The 22691-nt window shown below is 40.7% G+C and overlaps 1 protein-coding gene across 4 annotated transcripts in view; it reads left to right on the plus strand.

Annotated features, from left to right (window-relative positions):
- Positions 1 to 13873, plus strand: part of SCD (stearoyl-CoA desaturase) — a 39253-nt gene extending 25380 nt beyond the window's left edge. For all 4 annotated transcript variants that reach the window (XM_075841577.1, XM_075841575.1, XM_075841576.1 and 1 more), the window contains exons 3-6: positions 1642 to 1772; positions 3750 to 3955; positions 5622 to 5854; positions 8597 to 13873. In XM_075841577.1, the coding sequence (XP_075697692.1) occupies positions 1642 to 1772; positions 3750 to 3955; positions 5622 to 5854; positions 8597 to 8796 (770 nt within the window). In that variant the 3' untranslated portion in view covers positions 8797 to 13873. The remainder of the gene's footprint in view (positions 1 to 1641; positions 1773 to 3749; positions 3956 to 5621; positions 5855 to 8596) is intronic.
- The last annotated feature ends 8818 nt before the right edge of the window (positions 13874 to 22691 follow it).

Genomic DNA, 22691 nt, shown 5'->3' on the forward strand with positions numbered 1-22691 from the left:
ATACAATGTAATAAAAATAGCTACAAGGTAATAGTCACAGTCCACATAGAACTAATGGAGTGTATTTTCCTGGTATCTCAATTGTTCAATACATTATCCTGCTAATTATTCTGTCCTTCCTGTTCTAATGAGAAAGCAGTTATTTGTGGTGGCTGGAAAAACAATGTATTAAAGAGGCTCTGTCACCAGTTTATTAATGCCCTATCTCCTAACTAATCTAATAGGCGCTTTGCTGCTGATCACTACAGTGTGATTTTTTTTTTTTTCCCAAAAACGTATTTTCAGAGTTATGAGCATTTTTCTAAATACACTAATGTGGCTCTAATAGCCAAATAGGTGGTGACTCTTTCTTTTCACTCTGGGAAGTGTAATATTTTTTTGTATGACACGGTCAAATCCGCGTCATACAGTTCTCTTCCCAGCCCAGCAACACAGCGTGATTATATAGTATACAGCTTCCATTCCCGACTGTGTTTTCAACTGGTGATACCTTTGGTTGTTCCACAGCTTGAACTGCGATACTGGTGGCATATGAAAGATTAGAATATCATCTTTCATATGCCACCAGAACCACTGTTCTAGGTGGTACACAACCAGAGATATAGCTATTGGAAGTGATCCCCTTCCCTCCAGCCTCAGTCTCTCACATTGTGTGACGCAGCTTCATGCTGATTGGACAGTGTCAGAGGCTCTGAGGAGGCTCCACCTCAGGAGAATCGCTGGTGGTGACACCCACTTGTCTAGTGTAGGCTCATTTGCATAGTAATAAAAAAAGCTCATAACTTTTAAAATAATAAACTTTTTGGGACACAATATTCACTAGCATTATTAGTGTGACAGCGCCTATTAGATTAGCTAGGAGATTGGGCATTACTAAACTAGGGACAGATCCTCTTTAACCTTATGTCAGCAGACTAAAGGTGGTTTTGCCGTGGGCGGATATTTTCCTGTGTTAACCACCTTTTAACGGGGCAGTGAGTATAGGGACTAATGTTCGTTACTACAATTGTTACACAGGGAGATGTGCTGCCAACCAGCGCCTGTTTTTATGGCTGCATAAAAAACTCGATCAGTTGACGAACAAGCGTTCACTCGTTCATCGGATGGTCGCTGCCCCGTAGAGACAGGGAAATGATCGGGAATGAGCACTCGTACGAACATTCATTCACCTGATCATTGGCTTTTGTGAAAGGGCCTGAAATAATGGTTGGCCTAAATATCTTTTTTTTTTCTTATACATTTTTGTGCGTGTACAAAAGACTGGGTGCTTCGTTGTCTCGTTACACTGCATGGATTGCTTTATTTTTGTAATGAGAAGAAAATGATGCGTTTTGTAGGTTCCCAGATATTCTGTAAAACCGGTTATATGGCATTCATAATGAGAAACGTACAATTTCTAAAGTAGATAATTGCACTGAGGTCAGCGTAACCCTTCTGAGAAAATCTCTGTGATATTTTATAACTCAAAAACATAACTGATGCTCTAATCTTGCAACAATCACTGTAACACATCCAAAAGGATTGACAAAGAATATATTTAACTGGCTAAGAACTTGCTGGGGTATTTAGTGAACCATCAGCTTTAGACACATTCTTCCTGCTCTATATTCTTTCCAGTAATTAATCCAATTGTTCCCACAGGCGTCTTGTGTTTTATGTTGAGTGCCCTGGGAGTGACTGCTGGTGCCCATCGTCTCTGGAGTCATCGATCCTTTAAAGCCAAGCTGCCTCTGAAGATATTTTTGGCAGTTTCAAACACCATGGCATTTCAGGTAAATACTTTCTCAGACCTTGGAGGAATCCGTACGGATTCCCAGAGCTTACTAGACATTTACTTCTATTTTATGGTAGACTTCTTCTTAATTAACCCTCACCTATGGTAAACTGGGAACCGTGAGATTTTTGTCGGTTGATCCTGCAAATGTCACCAGTATCCAGTGATATTTTATTGAAACATCCCAACCGTCCCGGGACGAGTGATAGATTGCATTTTAGCCCATTTTATTTTATTTCCATCAGCCAATTATTTGAGCATGTTAACAAATATTTAGAAAAGATAGCTTTTTTTTCTGATCTATAAACTAACTTTTGTGTATGGTCCGTCTATAGAACAGAGGAAGAAGCAGGTATGGCGGAGATATTTTGCAAAAGTAATTTGTTAATAAAGTAGTCATTAATGCAAGGGGTTGTCCAGTTTAGAAAACTAATTTTCAAGTACCTTATTAAGGAACTAGGAGTTAATGTTGTGTGTCATAAGAAAATGACCTATTGTTTAAATCAATTCTTTGTTAAACATATTTTAAGGTTTTTGTGGGCGTTTTTTTTTTTTTTTTTCCCCCCTATGTCTATCAATAGTAAAAAAAAAAAAAATCTTGCCGTTTTCACACTAGACTGATACTTCCTGTTCTCAGCATCTACTTATCACAGACAGGATTACAGTGAGAGGTAACACCTCTCATATATATATATATATATATATATATATATATATACACACACTGGAACCTTCACTGACAATAAGTGATGGACACCGCTCACTGCACAGGTCACAGAGCATGCCGGCAAAGCTCTCCCATAGACGTTAATGAACATCTACAGTTAACAGGTTCCTATGGTCCATGTAGCTGCTGTAAAGTATACCCTGTGATCCGCTTTTCAATGGGGGAACCCTCCTAATTTCTAAGGTGTAGGTTCACATAATGCCATGTAATTAATATTTGCCTAACTGTCCTTATTGTTCAGCTTATAAAAGGAGTAAACCACTTAATAAACAACAATAATTACTTGCTAGGCTACAATGGAAACTAGTATTTAACGTTGATAAGTATAATCTAGTTGTTGTTGTTACTATTTTAGCTCCTGTTCTGGAGGCTTATCAAGGGACTTGGCTTGGTTGTGAACAATTGTCTATATAGCAAAAAAAAAACAAAAAACCTGTGCCTTGAACATTATTTTATAGAATATCCTTTTACTAACTTCCATTTTAGGCTAAATTAACTCTTACCTATTTAGCGATTAACCTACAAGATGAACAAGTTTCCCTTCTCCAATTATATACATACATGTGTTGCTTTTTTGTACTTTCAAGGCGCACTCCACTTTATTTTTTTTATTTCACCCTCCATTTCTACATTGGTGTTGAAGTGGGGTGGTGTGTGCAAAAATACTTACCGATCCGCGCATCTTGTATTTTTCCACTGTACTTACCATTGGCGCTGGATCCGTCACCATTGAAATCAATGTTGATGGAAACGGAAACTTTTGGCTTCCATTTGTGTCAGTCAGGGTCCCATTCCGACGGAAAGCTCAGACGGAACGCGACCCTGGCGCAGATGTAAGCGAAGCCTAACAGTGAAGCAGTGGAGAAGTCCTGTGAGCGTACATTAAGAATGGCTTATCTATGCTCTTAAACATGTGTCTATAAGTCTATATTTTGTTTAGTTTTGACTGAGCATTGAAGGTAGTGAGCCAATTCTGAACTCACAATGGGGGTGAACTACAGGTGGTTAGAATTGATTGCCCTGTTTAAAAGGACAGAAAACATCTTAAATAGAAAGGGCAGGAAATACCACCAACTGAGAACTCCTATACAAGACTCTTGTACATATACGAAACGCTCTAAAATGGTTTGTACATGTTTAGGACAAGAAAATAATCTCATTAAAAAAAAAAAAACTAAAAGGGCATATGGCAGACTTCCCCTGGCCTATGTGACCTAGTTAATAAATATATTTTCATTGATTTCCTAGAATGACATATATGAATGGGCCAGAGACCACCGTGCACATCACAAGTATTCGGAAACTGATGCAGACCCTCATAATGCAATGAGAGGATTTTTCTTTTCTCACATTGGTTGGCTTCTTCTGAGGAAACACCCAGATGTAATAGAAAAGGGGAAGAAGCTTGACTTAAGTGATCTTCAAGCAGACAAAGTGGTGATGTTCCAGAGAAGGTGCGTTTTCTATCCTGGCAGAAACACAGTTGCTTTGTGTCAAACATTAAAACAAATGCAATGTTTATGCCACCGTTCTGGTCTGGGGAGATTTATCAAAACTAGGGCAAAGGAAAATTGGAGGAGTTGCCCGTAACAAATCAGATTGCTTCTTTCATTTTCAAAAATACCTCTGAAGACTTATATATGGCATCTGATTGGTTCCTTTGGGCAATTGCTCCAATTTAAAGCATTTTAATAAATCTCCCGTGAGGACTTTCCATGTTTGACCTTTTGAGGGTTCTCAGCAAGGATCCCCACAAACACGCTGAACCTCATTGATCTTTATAGGTTATTGTACTATGTATGTAAATAAAACATTGATAATGCCACAAATGTTGAACCAAAAAAGAGAGGAATCATTCATATTGCTGTTGAACTAAAAAAAAAAAATAGAAAAGGTCATTTACAGTATGTGTTTGAATTCTTATCACATGGCGCCCTCATAGCTCAGAAGTAGTTATTTTTCTTTTTCCTTATCTTACAAAGTGCAGCTAGGGGGAATGAGGGAGAGGAGGGAGCAGTGGGGATAATAGTCATGTAATGTTTGACTTCCCCCTACTACAGGGAGGGGGAGATAACCAGGTGTTCAGTGTACGGGACATCACACAAGCAGGAGGTAAACACAGGAGCATGGTCGTGTGACTGCATGTAAGACTGGCTCACAGAGGCATTTCAGCTACAGACAGATCATTCAAACAATTTTTAAAGATCAGAAAACCCCTTTAAACTTCAGATAAAAAGCAATTTTTATGGAATTACGGGGTGAGGGAGAGTAGTTAACTTAAATAGTATTCCCTACCTTACTGGCTATTGTCAAGAGATTGTCTTCAGTAACCCTAGCGGTACACAAAGAATGATCTTGCTACATGAACAAAGGGTTAAGTGATTTTTTATTTATTTTTTCCACTTGATGACTCCATAGCAAAAAACAGCCCTTGGGCTCAGTCGCAGCCAGTTAAGCTGGCCATGCACTTTAGATAACAGGCAGTTGTTCCTCCTGACTCCCACATACACACGCATGTTTATACACATTAGATAAACAGCATGTTCGGCCGACATACATCTAATGTGTATAGGCAGCTTAAGTGCAGCTGGAAATTTTTCAGCCTATATATAGGCTGATAATGTACATCTTGATCACATTTCTTCCACACCAGTATTGCCAGTGTTCTATAGTAATAAAAGTGAAGCCCCACTTTGGTACGGCTTCATGCATTTATAGCCTCCTATAAAGCTATATGAAGTGAAAAAAATGGCAAAGGAGAGTAATTGGCCAGTCCAGGTGCCGGCGTCAACAGGAACTTGGCAATTCCTCTTGATTGGAAGACTTGTCAAGAATATCAACATTTTTCTGTCATTACAAATAGTCTTTTTTTATTCTTGAAAATTAAAAAAAAAGGTTAATTCTTTTTCAACTGGTCTATTCTACTAGAACCATAAGGAACTAGCAGCAAAATAATTGTGGTATTTTTCCAATATCAATGTCTTGTAATATGTTCAATGAGCCCAATTTACCCAAAAGTATATTGGAGTTTTATACCTACATTTAATAACCAGCCTGATGTACCAAAAGGGTCAAAGTTGTTATGGCCTTAATTCATTTTATATTTATTCTTCCCATCAGACACTACAAGAAATTGATCCTGCTGATGTGCTTTATATTTCCCACTGTGGTTCCTTGGTATTTCTGGGGAGAATCACTGTATACGGCATTCTATGTTCCCTGCCTCCTGCGTTACGCATTAGTACTAAATGCAACATGGCTGGTGAACAGTGCGGCTCATATGTATGGAAACCGACCATATGACAAGACCATCAACCCCAGAGAAAACAGATTTGTCGCATTAGGAGCAATTGGTACGTTTTCTATGTCTGTCAGATACTGTAATGTTTATCAGCGCGTTTTCTGTCAGATACTGTAATGTTTATCAGCACGTTTTCTGTCAGATACTGTAATGTTTATCAGCGCGTTTTCTGTCAAATACTGTAATGTTTATCAGCACGTTTTCTGTCAGATACTGTAATGTTTATCAGCACGTTTTCGATCAGATACTGTAATGTTTATCAGCAGTACTTAGATGTTCTGAAGAATATTTGAGTGACCATGATTTTTTTTTGTACCTGGTAAAAACACACTCCACAGTCATGTCACCCTGCAGTAAAGATAATACAGAGTAAAATTATCCCTTTTATAAGGCTGTAAAGCAATTGGAAGTTCTGTTCTAGATTAATGTGAGCAGAACTCAAGATAACTCGATGATTTCCGCAGAATTTATTAGTTTAACACATAAAACAGTTATCTCCTATAGGAATTTGACTCTAGACCTTTCAATTGCTCTCTGGACATGTGGACAAAAGCCAAAGCGTCTGGCAATACAACTGCATGCTTATCTCATGCTTATCTTTGTTTTAGACTTAGGTCATCATTCTACAAACATTTCACTGTTTTAGTCTATTTAACGTCTAGGCAATATTGCTTAATTTTGCACAAAAAAAAAAGTTAGAATTTGCTGTAGAGCCAGGCCAAGTTGAGGCTTTTCTACCACCCATTACCCTGTGGCATAACAAGTAATCGTGGGGCCCCATAGCAAAAATTGGAATGGGGCCTCAGTTTTCATCAGCAAATTACCTAAAAAAATGTCCCCTATCTATATCTCTTTATTCTTTGCCAAGTTCCTTTTGTCTCTTCCATTTATTATGCCCTCCATCATCTACAGAGATCATAAACTGCTTCTCAACCTTTATTAACAATGGAATTGGGCGCTCACCTGCCTTGCACCATCACAGTTGCTGTGCCAGCTACCCTGAATGAATATATAGATAGATACAATTAGTTAGTTAGATAGCTTTAATACCACAATGGTGCAATTCTACAAGTTTTCTAGTATCTAGATAAAAAATAAAATGGCATGAACGGGTACAACGTTTATGCTGGACATTACTGAATTCTAATGGACCTCCATAGGACATATTTGAGGCCATTTTGCATTAGGACGATGTTTCCCCAGTACCAACAGCAGTGGAGATACAAATATAATGGTGGTTTCTCTTGGCTCAAATGCCCACAAAATCTCTCTCAGACCGGAGCAGGCAAAACTAAATTGGGTATGATCCAACAAATACCCTAAATAACATATATAAAGTACAGTGAAGTTTACCGCTCAGACGGCACTGGTAAAATTGCTCATAACTTGTTCAAAAATGATCGTTTTTCAAAATAAAAACCACTACTGTTATCTACATTCCAGCGCCGATCAGATTATGTAGGAGACAGGGCACTTATAATCTGGTGACAGAGCCTCTTTAAGGCTTTGTAGGGTAAGGGTACTATTGCTCGGGCCAACATGGGCCATGTAAACAAGCGCCGATCTACAAGACAGCTTGTTGATCGGCGCTCGTTTGCTCCGATCACACGGAGCAATGATTGGATATATATGTGGAAGAGCGCTCGTTACTAGGATTGCTCATCTCTATACATTTTCATCACGTCGGCAGCACATCTCCCGGATTACACAGTGAGATGTGCTTCCGACTACGATGATTTTTAATTCTACATAGAAGAGCAGATCAGTGGATGAACGAGCGTTTGCTTGTTTATTGGCTGATTGTTGCCCCCCTGATTACACAGGGCAATCATCGGAAACGAGCGTTCATATGATCGCTCATTTGCCCGATCATTGGCCCGTGTAATAGGGCCTTAAGGCATATAAAAAACACATTGTATTTTTCCTTCAAATCTACCCATAAGGCTGGATTCACACGAGCACATTACGTCCGCAAGTCCCGGACCGAACACACTGCAGGGAGCCGGGCTCCTAGCATCATAGTTATGTACGACGCTAGGAGTCCCTGCCTCGCTGCAGGACAACTGTCCCGTACTGTAATCATGTTTTCAGTACGGGACAGCAGTTCCACGGAGAGGCAGGGACTCCTAGCATTGTCAATAGTCTCATTTTTTTGAAAAAAATAAAATTAAATTAGGAGAATCCCCAGAAATTATGGACTTGAATATTGCAAAATAATAGAAATATGTGGATTTATGTAATTTGCATTGGAGATAATAAAAAAATTGTAGCCAATTATTGTTTGATAACAATTTTAGCCAATTACGAATATACTTTGTTACAATTGTTCCCGATCCTAAAATTGAGCAAACCGTACCTCACAATAAAAATAATACAGGAAGGAAAGGCAGGAGGCATTCTGTCCATATTACATCATTCATTAGTGATACTGTCCTATAACCACAGATGCAATTCATTCTGCCTTTCAGTATCTTGACCAAAGACCTTTATGGCATATCAAACAACTTTTCTTGCACGGCTGTGTCCACAACTCCCATAGGAATTAATGGAGAGAGCCGTGGCCACCTTTCCTTCATTTATTTTCGCCTGGTGGCTGCATCACCAGGCATGACAGGGGTCGGGTAAACTCGAGATCGATGCAGGTCCCTTAGGTGGGACCTGCATCTATCAGACCTTTATGACATATCCCCTGCAATTTCAGTATATGAATGATCATTTTTCCATACAGTTGTGATTGTCAAATGTATTTTTTGTTGTCCGGGCACCTGGTAATTTGTACTCTCTCTCTTCCCAGGTGAAGGCTTTCATAATTACCATCACACTTTCCCCTATGACTATACTGCAAGTGAATTTGGAATCCGGTACAACTTCACCACGTGCTTTATAAATACTATGTGCGTTTTGGGCCTCGCCAGTGACTGCAAGAGAGTATCCAAAGAGACCATAACGGCTCGTCGATTACGCACTGGAGATGGAAGCCACAGGAGTGGCTGAAAACAACAACGATAGGAAGGATGACATTTTCTAATCTATTTAACAAACCAACAACAAATATAGAGCAAGGCTAAATATGATTACTTTAACATGACCCAGCACAGTGTTCTTTTAATTATGTACTTAAAGTAATTATAGCTTTACCTTGAGTTTTCATCTCTTCTTCCATTGGCTTTTCTCTGTGCATTGTCTCTTCCTTAGGCTTTTGTATGTTCAGTCGTTTTTGTAATTTATATTGTGTTATTTTGTTTTGTTCTATTTTGTTTTTTTCCAAGATTTTTTTTTTTCTTAATTTCATTTACAGTTGGTATACGTTCTTGTCCTAAATGGACAACTTCTCTACCTACTGTAAAAAAAAATAATATATGTAAGCACTGACCACAACTCCAGCTTGCTCTCTCTTCAGTTTTTTTTGACTGCTCTCAGGCTATATGCAAAAAGAATGAAATCCAATAAGAGAACAACTTACAAGTGCCATTTTTAACAATTTGTACATAAGGGATAAAAGCTAAATGAGTTTTATATTTATATAATTTACTCTTGTGCAAGCAGAGTGGTTTTTAGACCGTTTTTGTGCGGTCTCGCTATTTAAGCTACTGACTGTCCCACCACTGGATCCTGCTTGGATACAGCGATGGGTTGCAGAACTTCGGACACAGTAAGTGCTTTATGCGAGTTGTGGCAGTATGCATAATAACGTTTGCTTAGACTCCTAGTTCTTGCATTAACACCTTAATTCTTGTAACTAACTGGAAATGTACGATACAAAAGGTAGAGGAATTCTATATATTTTCATTGGCTTCCTCAGTAGAACGATTAGCTTTATCTTATGGTTGCTACAGGTTTGATATAAAGAAGTTAAGAGTCTTATGTTAACCCGTGGACATGTTCTCCATCTCAAACAGTGTAGAATTGTTGCCTCTCAGCCATAACAATATCTATTAGGTAGGCATGAAAATGACATTATCCTCAAGTAGTCAACCTTGATGTAAAGTGTATAGTGGTAGTGTGGCATCACTAGTAAATATTTAGCTCTGAAAGCGGCTCAGGAATATGATAAGAGCATGCTAAATTTTATTCCATTTCATTACGTGCTGGGATGAAATGTTGACAAGGTTATTTGGTTATGTAGCTTGATGTATTGGTCCTGATCGGCCTTGCAGACTAGATTAGCCTGGTTTGGTAGTATTTGTTAGTGAGTACAGGGGGCATGGCTTTGGTCATCCTCATTTTGTATATTAAGACATTTCTTTAGCTATCGAAATCAACATTGAAGTAGTTGCTAATAATGCTTGTAGCACTTTATTCTAATTTCCTCCTAGATATTCAGAAGTGAATGAACATAATTTAACATGTACCTTATATGAACAAAAAGCACTTAAATGGCTTGCGCCAAAAAAAGAAGTGATTTTATTTTCTCTCCTGTTTGCGCTACGGCATAAACATGAAGGAAAAAATCTCTCTCTGCACCAACATAAGATTTCGTACAGAGATATTAGTAACGGGATCCTCAGTAACGAGTCCAGTGCTCAACCGTGTGCAGACATAAGAATGAGGCCTCATCGCTCACACCTGAAAACTGCACCATGTTGTGCTTTTAAAGGATGTAGATGGAAACGACTGATCGGAACCAGAACATAGACTTATTACATCCTTCATATTCAATGTATTTATCTGTAAATCTCGAAAAACAATTTCTCGAGTGTGCGTAAAAGATGACTGAATAAATAAAGTGAGCAATGAAGAGATATAGTAGAACAAATTTATATATGAAAAGTTAAAAAGGGGTTGTCCACTTTAGACAATCTCTTTTTTTGTTGGAAGGGTCCTTCCACTACTGGGACTCTAGTAATCAGATTAATCTGTGAGGGAATTCGGCAGTGAGTATATAATTTCCCTGCAGCGCCACCCCAGTAAAAATGAAGCATTACACAATGGCTATTAAAATCAATGTGCTATCCATGCATGAATGTGCTGTGTCCCCCAGAGCAAGAGACGCCCTTCAGAGTCGATTGCCACCCTGAATTATAGATGAGGGTCTTAAGATAGGGGACCCCTTCTATTGGAATTCAATTGTAGGATATTTGAAAATAAATGAGGCTACTATCCTCTCCATACAGTCATGCTTTCTTTGTACACAAGATCACATGTATTTTCTGTCTATAATATTATAATGGCACTAATTCCATCAAATTGTGTTCTCTATTGTTATGTTTGACAACCAATTAATGTTATATTAAGTATTGAATGTTTATAAGCTAGCTAAGTACTGTATGTAACCTTACGTTAAACATAGTATAGTAAATTACAATACATTCAGATCCGAATTATTCGAAGGACTACAAGCTTGAAATGTAGTAAAACAGTAAATAGTGCCATGTGATGACCTTGTCCTAATTGTGCATACCAATATCCAGTAGGTTTTTGACTATGCACTGCTAGATGTTTTTTTTTTTTAGTGGTTAGCTAGATAGCCTAATATATACGCATGCACTTCCGCGGTGCAAAATATTAGCTCTTCTCTCCATTTAGAGAAAACCCAACAAAAAACGCAGTGATGACAAAACTGACCAGACATAAGAAAAATATATATATACCAAAAATGTTAGCCTTATGCTAGGTTTGTTTAAATGGAGGTGGGGTATTGGTTATATACCAAATGTACTTTCCCATCAGCTCTATTAGACGTATTTTACATATTTTGAACGGAAGCACTTACAGCAGATATCAAGCACTTTTATCAATGTAAAATTCTTAAAATAAAATGTCCACCAGAAAATTAAAGTCTAACTACCTTCCTTTAGTGACCTAAATGTTTTTAAAATAAAAAAAGTAATAAAATACTTTCTGCACCTACAAATCATCTTGTGTTAGCAGTCCTTTCTGCAAAATGTCTGTATGTCTTTTTCGGAGTATCAACATGACCCCAGCTATACAGTGTTAAGGACAGGGTAAATGACTGGGTGATCATGGAACATGGAAAATGCTGGGTGTTTATGGGTCAACTTGAGCTCATCTTTTAACGAAAAGTAAAAAAAAAAGTTTGAGAATTGAATAATGGAGCAGGAAAGTGATATTTATTGAGAGTTATAACTCAGCTATAGAAAAATCTGAATAAAATTACAGCCTTACATGAGAAAATACATGGTTTGACTTATTGCCAATGGCTTAAGTACGATAAAGGCAGATCGCGCGGCTGTTATGCGGCCCCTGGAGAGATTCCTTGTAAGAAACTGCACAGGGATGTGGTCTCCAGGTGCAGCAAACTTAGCAGATAAGGAAGAAGAAAACGTACTCAAGTCATGAAACTAGGATGGGGGCACGAGGACCCCTTTGACATAGGTGGTTAGGAGTGTTGTGGTTTCATACAACACATGAAAGGGGCCTATTTTTATATTTGCTATGGGGCCCCTTTCCAATATGGACACCAGTGCCTGGTGCTAAGCTGATTCTCTCTTTGTTTGCAGTCACCATATGGTAAGTCCAACTTTTAACTGAAAGTTAAGTCATGTCTGACAGTTAGTCGCTAGGTATACAGTACCTAACAATTGTCTGAATAGTTTATCAGACAAAGTCCCTAGCAACCTATCTTAGATTACTTTGGTCTTCAGCTTATTATAGAATTGCCACTGAAAAATTCCGTATTATCCCTACATTATATTTAGGTGTAAAAGCTCTTTACGGTTAGCTCTAGGAATTATGCAAGTCAGAGCAAACAAATGAAGTTGTGAAAGGTTAACTATTAATCCAGGTTATTGAGTTTGTAGGTACCTATAGAGGGAAAAAAAAAACCTGACTTCGGTTTAGATTGAATTGCATGTATACAGAACTTATCCATGCGGTAATGGTCACGTAGACTTTTTTTTTTTGCTTATGCTGTCTTTGGCATGGTATCGCTTCAGCTGTTGCACGATGTTATGTACGCATAATAGAAAGAGGCATTGTGTGAGATGAACCAAAGTGCCCCATTGCACATTTCTAATGAACGGATAAACTATATTTCCATAAAATGCCAGTCTCTGCAATGACTTGAATTTAAGACGAAATACAGGCATAACCGGCATACAGTCCTCCGCTATGGTGTGGTACTGCACTTGAATTGAAGTGGTACATGTTTACACGCCAAGACAGACATTCTGTGAATACAACAATGGCTCTCTGCTTTTAATTAATTCTATAATATACTTACATCATTTTTATGTTTGAGGTGCCTTCTCTGCAATGCCACATCTATTCTTTGGTTATACATGGCGCTGGAGTAGATATGACGCAAGACCGGTTTGTGTGTGCGTGTGTGATTGTATGTTGGGCTTAACGTTGTGTTTCCCATTTTCTTAATGCCTCTTTTTTTGGTTGTGGTGTGCAGAGTCTAGCTTAGCACTACAGTAAAGAAGCCCACTCATTGAAAAGTTGGTCATATAAGACTTTTTGGTTCTCATGGCTTGACACTGTGACAACACTAACCCTTAAGATTTTCACTTGTATTTAGTAGAACTTGCTCCATATAGGCTGCTCCATTCTCTACTTCAGGCTTTGGAAGTCCAGTTTATTTTTTTTTAGCCCAGCAACATGCTCAAGAACATTTTAGTAGTTTAGAAATTTATTCTTCAGGACAGGAAATTAATTTAAAATATTATGCTACATTTCTACTAAGAAAGGGAAGCTAGTAAATAAAATAAGGACTTTCAGGGACTTTATAGAGACAGCAATGGACATCTTTCTTTAAACTTAGAGGGTCTTTAAAGGCAACCGCTTTTCATACATGTGTAGAAAAAAACCATTTGTGTAATTTCAGTATAGTACGATGTCTTGTGATTTTTGTTGGAAAAACAACTGTGTGTCTTTGTCTCGATTTCTTGATTTGGGAATATCCAGTTAAATATAGGTTTCTGGGGACTGACATCATGGAATCAAACTTAAAAAAAAAAAAAGGAAACAGAAAATGAACTAGGGGATGAACATTCGACACCCTTAGAAAAAGTGGCATTGAAATGTGTAGCTGTTTGTATACTGTTCCAACAAAGTGTTTAAATGTGCAACATAAGTTTTCTATTAATAAAAACCTATTAAGACATTGTGCCGTCTCCCATTAGTCTTTTAACATGTACTGTATGCCGTCCTGCATGACTGAACAAATCTCATCCACACGCTCCGTAAATGAGCGGAAAAAAACGCTCACAAATTGACCTGCGGTGCGGTAGTTTATTCCGCAGCAGGTCAATAGTATTTGAGTCATCGCTGCTTTTGTGTTGCAGATTTTCCCTACTAAATTCAATGAGGAGGTAAAACCTGCAACAAAAATAGTAGATATTGCATTTTTTCAGGCGGAAAATTTGCCATTTTGCCGCAAAAAAACACAACTCAAAAAAATTAATCTTATAACTTACCCAGAATTCTCTGTTTCTTGGTCCTGGCCGGCCTCCTGGGATGACGTTTCATCACATGCGACCAATCAGGCTACAGCGGTCACCTGGGACAAAACGTCATCCCAGGAGCTGGTCTGCTGGACGTCAGAGGTTTTTTTTTTTTGTTATTTATACGTGCAGTATTAGTTGGCAGACATTCCGGACGAGAAACTGCACAATTTGGTGCAGTTTTTTAGCCGGTATTTCCTGCGGCGCCCAGGACAGAAACGCTGTGTGCTTTTACACAACATATCCGCCCTGTGTGAACATAGCCTAGGTGTGTACACTATACAACCACAAAACTACAGTTTGGATTCTGTAAAGTCCTAACTCACTACATTGATGAGGTAGGGGGTGCAATGTGAAAGAAGAATAATCTTTATATATTTAAACATTTTCCATAGCACTTTACAATTCAGAGGGAACATGTGCAGACAAAATCAGACATCACAAAGTGACAAAACTAATTAACAAACAGGAGTAAGGACCCCGCTCGCAAGAGCTTACAATCTATGAGGAAAATGGTTGGACACAAAATGTAGGAGTGCTTGTTTTGTACAATGTTCAAGCCACCTTTCATAAAAGAGGTTAGTGCACATAAAGCTGCATAAGCCATTCACTAGGATCTGCCACTATCTCCCAATTCTCAGATATTAAAGAGATATTTCCACCAATCTCATTGATCGCTGGAGCCCCACTATTAGTAACCCCACCAGTTTATAGAACCAGGGTAACAAGTCCCCCAAATCCTTCACACCTGCATGACCATAGTTAGAAGTTTCGATGGAGTGCAAGTATTTAAACTCAGAGATGTAAACAGCTGAACGCAACTCGAATAAGTGATAAATGTGATTAACCCCTTAGTGACCAGCCCATTTTAGGCCTTAATGACCAAGCTATTTTATTCGTTTTTCTATAGTCGCATTCAAAGAGCTATAACGTTTTTATTTTTTTGTCTACATAGCTGTATGAGGACTTGTTTTTTGCGGGATTAGTTGTGCTTTTTAATAGCACCATTTTTGGGTACATATAATTTTTATATTAACTTTTATTAACCTTTTTGGGGGGGGATTATAAAAAAAAACTGAAATTCCGCCATTGTTCTATGCGTTTTTAAATTGACGCCGTTCACTATGCGACGTAAATAACATGTTACCTTTATTCTATGGGTCGGTACGATTACGGCGATACCACATATGTAGAGGTTTTTTTTATGTTTTACGACTTTTGCACAATAAAAAACACATTATTTGTTTTTGCATCGTCGCTTTCCAAGAGCCGTAATTTTTTTATTTTTCCATCAATGTAGTGATTTTTTGGACTTGTTTTCTGCGGGACAAGACGTAGTTTTGAATGGTACTGTTTTGGGGTACATGGGACTTATTGATTCATTTTTATTATGACTTTTTTGGGGGGCAATGGAAAAAAATCGCAATTTCGCCATGGTTTTTTGCGTTTTTTTTTTACGGTGTTCACTTTGCGGTTTAAATTACCTATTAACTTTATTAATGGAGTCATTACGGTCGCGGCGATACCACATATGTGTACTTTTTTTTTTTTTACACTTTTACTAAATAAAACCACTTTTTATGGAAAAAAATGGATTTATTTTTTTACTGTACTTTTTATTAATAATCTTTATTTCACTTTGAGGACTGATTTTATTAGTCCCACTAGGGGACTTTACTGTGCGATGTTCCGATCGCTGCTATAATGCTCTGGTATACTTCGTATACCAGAGCATTATTGCCTGTCAGTGTAAATCTGACAGGCAATCTGTTAGGACGTGCCTCCGGCGCGTCCTAACAGGCATATGTCCAGGGCAGACCTGGGGGCTTTTATCAGTCCCCAGGCTGCCATGACACCCCATCGGAGACCCGCGATTGCATTCGCGGGCCGCCGATGGGTGAGAGAGGGAGCGCACTCCATCTGTAAACAAAGTTAAATGCCGCGGTCGCTATTGACGGCGGCATTTAACGGGTTAAACGGCCGCGATCGAAGTAAACTTCGATCGCGGGCGTTGGAGCAGGAGCTCAGCTGTCATCAGAGCCCCGGCTCCTGCCTGCACGGGAGACCCGTGCAGGACTTAGACTAGGCTGACGTGAAAAGGCGTCAGCCTAGCCTAAAGCCCATTAGTGAATCACGTAAAAAGGCGTATTAGTGGTCACTAAGGGGTTAAAGGGATTTTCCTACTAAAGAAGACCTGCCATCTCTCCTGACAGATCGGTTTTAGTAAATAATTGTCTAACTAATAAAGTGACAATTCTGGAGCATCTTTTATTCGAACTGTAATTGTACCGTTCCTCTGTTATTCCTCCTAGTGATGTACGAATAAATTGACGACTGGGTGTTACCAGTTCAGGGTGTGTCCATACACACAGACTGACAATATCCAAACAGGGCTAAAAAGGGACAAGCCCCTTTGACAAGAGGAATGGTCACACCCAGTTGTCATTTTATTCATAAAATTATAGGAGGAAAAACAGAGGAACAGCACCACGATGAGTTCTAAGAAAATAATTATTTCATGGGGAAGGCAAATATTTACTAAAACAGACATGTCGGGAGAGGTGACAGGTCCTATTTAAATTTTTTTTATTTTATTGTGATAATGTATTACCTATACACAGGATAGGTGATAAATGTCACATTGGTGGGTTCGACCACTGGAGCCCCAGAGTGTGCATGCCTGTCCACTGCCCTATTCACTTTCTATGGGGCTGCCGGAGATAACCCAGCAGTATCTCCGGTAGCCCCATAGAAAGTAAATGGAGCGGTGGCTGAGCAATCTGGATTCACACTGAAACAAATACACGAAAAACTTGCTCGCCTAATTTTATGCTGCACTCTGGGGGCCACGTATCTAATTTTCATACAATCGTGAAACGACAGGTGTCTCTAATCAAGTTCCCATTCAGTGTATAAAAGCCAGATGTATGTCAGTCAGATATGCTTGGCAACCACTGTATTATCTTCATACAGGGGATTTCCATGATTTAAAAAAGTTAAATATGCTTAAAATAATACTAGCAAATATAAAACTGCAGCCACCAAACAGCCCCAAAGGTCCTTAACAGGAGGGCTGAAAATAAACCAAATTCTTGGTTTTGTTGAGTCACATATTGTTTGACATTATTATCCTTATGAGCAAATTAGCAGTTTTGAAATGAATCAGGTGACATACACTGGAAGGGGGGAAAAAAAAAATCACAGACTGCATCCAATAAAACCTTTTCAGATCTTCTGACTGGCTGACAGGGCTCATGGAACACATCATGTGACTCCACAGAGGTAAGTAGTGTTTTATCAGCACCCCCTTTAGAACTTTGGGGCAGGTTCTTGGTGGGTGTGATTGTGATTCTAAAACCACCAGTGATAACAGTTACATAGTTAATACGGTTAAAAAAAATACATATGTTCATCAAGTTCAACTAAGGATGGGAGAAAGGGAAGGGATGAAACTAAAATTCTACACATTGATAGGAGCGAATATTTTTTTTGTTCCAGGAAATTATCTAAGCCTTTTTTTAAAGCTATCTACTGTCCCTGCTGTGACGGCCCCTGCGGTAGACTATTCCATAGATTCACCGTTCTCACAGTAAAGAAGGATTGTCGCCTCTGCAGGTTCAACCTTTCTTTTCTCCAGACGGAGGGAGTGCCCCCTTGTTTTTTGAGGGGTTTTACATGTAACAGGATTTCACAATATTTTTTGTATGGGCCATTCATATATTTATACAAATTAATCATGTCCCCCCTTAGGCCCCATGCACACGACAGTATTTTTCATTAGTAATTCTGGACAGTAATTACGGACCCATTCATTTCTATTGACCACTGACACCTTTCAGTATTTTTACTGATGGGTGTCCATGCTGAAAAAAATGATAGAACCTGTCCTATTCTTGTCAGTAATTACGGCAAGGACTCTCCCATAGAAGTCTATGGGAGCTTCCGTAAATACGGACGGCTACTGATGTGCATCCGTAAACCGTCCGTATTTCGAGAAGCATTGCACTTCCGTACATACGTATAAAATACAGATGCCTACTGATCTGTATTTACGGACAGTATTTCAGGATAGATGAGAATACGGTCGTGTGCATGGGGCATTAGTCGTCTCTTTTCAAGGCTAAATAGATTTAATTCTTTTAATCTTTCTTCATAACTTAGATTCTCCATGCCCCTTATTAGTTTAGTTGCTCTTCTTTATATTTTTTCCAACTCCAGGGCATCCTATGAACTGAAGCCCAGAACTTAACTGCATATTCTAGATGAGGCCGCACGAATGCTTTGTAAAGTGGTAATATTACATCCCTGTCCCGCGAGTCCATGCCTCTTTTAATACACGACAATATCCTGCTGGCCCTTGGAGAGGCAGATTGACATTGCATGCTGTTATTTAGTCTTTGATCTACAAGTACACCCAGATCCTTCTCCACAAGGGACTCTCCCATTTTTACTTCCTCTAGGACATATGATGCATGCAGATTCTTAGTACCAAGATGCGTAACTTTACATTTATCTATATTAAACCTCATTTGCCAAGTGGACGCCCAAACACTCAGTGTGTTCAAATTGGCTTGTAATTTATAAACATCTTCTATAGACTGAACAATACTACATAGCTTGGTGTCATCTGCAAAAATAAAAACAGTGCTATTAATCCCATCCTCTATATCATTAATGGTATGTGCACACGGTAGCAGGCTTTTACGTCTGAAAAGACAGACTGTTTTCAGGAGAAAACAGCTGCCTCGTTTCAGGCGTAAATGCTCCTCCTCGCATTTTGCGAGGCTTCTCTGACAGCCGTAAATTTTGAGCTGTGCTTCATTGAGTTCAATGAAGAACGGCTCAATTTACGTCTGAAAGAAGTGTCCTGCACTTGTTTTGAGGAGGCTGTATTTTTACGCGTCGTCGTTTGACAGCTGTCAAACGACGACGCGTAAATGACAGGTTGCCTGCACAGTACGTCGGCAAACCCATTCAAATGAATGGGCAGATGTTTGCCGACGTATTGTAGCCCTATTTTCAGACGTAAAACGAGGCATAAAACGCCTCGTTTACGTCTGAAAATAGGTCATGCGAACCCAGCCTAATAAATAAGTTGAATAATAGTGGTCCCAGCACTGAACCCTGGTGTCACCACTTATAACCGGGGACCATTCAGAGTAGGAATCATTGACCACAACTCTCTGGATACGGTCCTTGAGCCAATTCTCAATCCAATTACAAACTATACTTTCTAAACCTATAGTCCTTAATTTAACCATAAGACGTCTATGAGGGACAGTGTCAAATGTCGGAAAACACTATATCCACAGGGGTCCCTCTGTCTAGGCTTCTACTCACCTCTTTATAAAAACAAATCAGGTTGGTTTGACAACTTCTGTTCTTAGAAAATCTGTGCTGGTTGCCACTTATAATACAATGACACATGGAACTGCAACTCGCGCAAAACGCTGCGTTTTGTACGCGCGCAAATCGCACACGTTCGTGTAAATAAGGCCTTAGGTTGGACCATATCTACATTCAGCCAATTCAGTATATTAATTGATGTATTAACAGCACTGGCACCGGCTACATAAGCTGGTCTCTCTTCTTTTTGTACATACAGAGCTAAAGAACCTATTTAGTAACTCTGCCTTCTCTTGATCCCCTGTGACCAATTCTCCATTAGCACTATTTAGGGGTCCTATATGTTCAGACCTGACTATACATTTCACCATAGGGGGCTGTGCTTCAATGCAACTGAAACAATGCATGCCACCATTTAATTGAATGGCTTTCCATGTAATGCATGGACGTGTCAGGACCACCAGAGCGGGAGCCACTCCTACAGAGAGCCTGTCCGTGTTGGCTCAATGACATCCATATCACCAAATAGGGCATATGGACCGTTGTCTTCATGAGAGAACCCCTTTAAAGAGGAAAAACACTTGGTAATCTATACAGTGGTCTCCCATTTTAAAATATTGATTAGTCAGGGGCGTGGCTTTGGCATGGCGGTGTGAGAACGCACTTTTATGGAGCTCCGGACTCACCGCACAGAAAATCGCCTCACTTACCTGACCTCAGCATACGATGACGAAAGGGAGAAGTTGCAAAAGCCTCTGTGTCACTCCTGGCACCTCGTCAATCGGCAGGTACCTTCGTTCCACGCAGGACGGAACCTCGCCGTGGCGCTCCTCCATTCCTCCTTCAGGCTGCAGCCGGACCTCGCCGCCACGTGGGCACACCGCCTTCCTGCTCCTCCGGGAAGGCAAGTACCAACAGCTTCTCCCGCATCCCCGGATCTGTCCTGGCGACGCCAGAGCACAGAGGACTCCCCGGGGTCGGCTCCTCCGGCCCTGGTAGAGGACTTTCCCCCCTCCAGCTCCAGTCCGTACCAGATAGGGTGAGGACCGCATGGATCCGCCAGGCAGGGAGGTCCCGGCGTCATCTTTTCTTGCCACCCCGCGGCAGTCTCACTCGCCGGACTGGATGCAGCTGAGTCATGGGGATGCCTGCAATTTTAAGGGGGCCGCCCACTCCATCAGCGGGGTCAGGGGAACACCAGCCAGCCCCTTCTCTGGGTCCCCCGCTCTCAATGGTATGGACCCTGGCAGAACTTTGGGAAATAGTGAGGGTGCTGCCCACCAAATCCGATCTGGATCTGCGCCTCTCCCGGCTGGAGGAGAAGCATGACAAGGCCATTGGCGCTGTCTCACAGGAGGTACGCGCTTTGACCGCAAGGGTGTAGACATTGAAGCACAGGAATTCCATATCCTCCATGGACATCTCGGTCCTTTCCCAGACCCTGGCCACTGAAGCTACACAAATGCGAGACTTTTCCTTACACCTGGATGATGTTGAAAACAGAGGGAGACAGAACAACTTGAAACTGAGAGGCATATCGGAATCTGTGCCCCAGGTTGGCCTATATGATGCGGTGACGCATATCTTAAATAAGCTCCTGGACAGCCACGTGATATGGCCATTGAGATGGACAGGGTGCACAGACTGGCGGGCAAACGGGCTAGAGATGGTAACCGCCCACGGGACGTCATATGTAGAGCACATTTCTACAAACAAAAAGAGGACATTGCACGGAGAACTTGGGAGAGGGGGGCCGTTCCCTCAATGGTTCCGAGATTACAGTCTTGCCGGATGTCTCAAGACTGACCCTCTACATGCGCAGGACTGTCTGACCCTTGCTTGAGGCGACCAAAGCAGCGGGAGCTACCTACAGATGGGGCCACCCCTTCCACATCATACTCCGCAGACAGGGGCAATCGTTTGCAGTCCGGTCTCCAGATGACCTAGAGGAGGCCTTCCGGTTTTTGGAGATCTTCCCAGTGCAGCTACCGGATTGGACAGAGCCCCCGACACCGCTCTTTATCAGAGGAGGCCCATCCTGATTTTGTGCACCCAATCCCGCCTCGCTCCAGAGTCGGGCCAGCCGTGATCCGGACCCCAGGGCGACGTTCCCCACGCAGACACTGATGATCTACATTCTTCTTGTGTAGCCTAGTACCCATCACTGGGGCACAGGCCATGGTTTGAATGTTATTTGCTCTTACCTTCTTTTTTTGCAGGGTTATTCAAGAGATGCAGAGGACGGCATTGATGGTATTCTAGAATGGGACATTATGTACAGTATGCGGATCTGGGGGTTGCTCCAGTAAGGTATCTACAACTGTTTAGTCAAGCAGGAGAGGGGAGGTTTCCACTGTAGTTAACCGGGTGAGTCCGGGGTTTCATTGAGCTCAATTTGAGATTTCTAGTCTATTGTTGTAATTTTTGAGGAACTGTTTCTGTCGCACCGCTGCCATTCCCATTGGGTCCCGTGTTGCTGTGTCGCAGTCGGAGGGTATTTTTCCTTCCGAGTACGACATAGCACACGACGAGTTGTTGAGGGGTATTGTACTCCGCTATTAGAGGAACTGTGTTGTTCCGCAGCTCCGGTACTTCTATCCCTGTAAAGGGGCTTTTCTCTTTCTATCTTTCTTCCCCTTTCCACCTCTGTCTTCTCCTCCATCTCCTATTATGACTGACATAACCATGGTCTCCCTGAATGCACAGGGCCTGAATATCCCGGAAAAGAGGTCCGCCATTTTCTGTCTTCTCTGGAAGAAAAAAGCGCAAGTGGCATTTCTACAGGAGACCCACTTTCAGGCTGACTGCATACAAAAACTCATCATTATACGGTGGGTTATCATAGTGTGTCCCCTGATTCCAAGACTAAGGGGGTCTCCATCCTGATTTCACACTCTCTCCATTGGGAACATGTGGAGACTCGCACAGATGGAGCGGGAAGGCACCTCTTTGTGAAAGGTAAGCTGGCTAACACTCGGTTCACACTGGCATCGTACTATCTCCCCAACACTGGTCAGGTTGCCTTCCTAGATTTTGGTGGAAATGGATGACTTTCTGGAAGGCACTCTAATACTGGGGGGGGGGGGGGGGGGGGAGACTTAAATGCCACCTTAGATCCCACATTAGATTCCTCAC

The sequence above is a fragment of the Rhinoderma darwinii genome, chromosome 11 (assembly GCF_050947455.1).
Source record: "Rhinoderma darwinii isolate aRhiDar2 chromosome 11, aRhiDar2.hap1, whole genome shotgun sequence".
Lineage (NCBI taxonomy): Eukaryota > Metazoa > Chordata > Amphibia > Anura > Rhinodermatidae > Rhinoderma > Rhinoderma darwinii.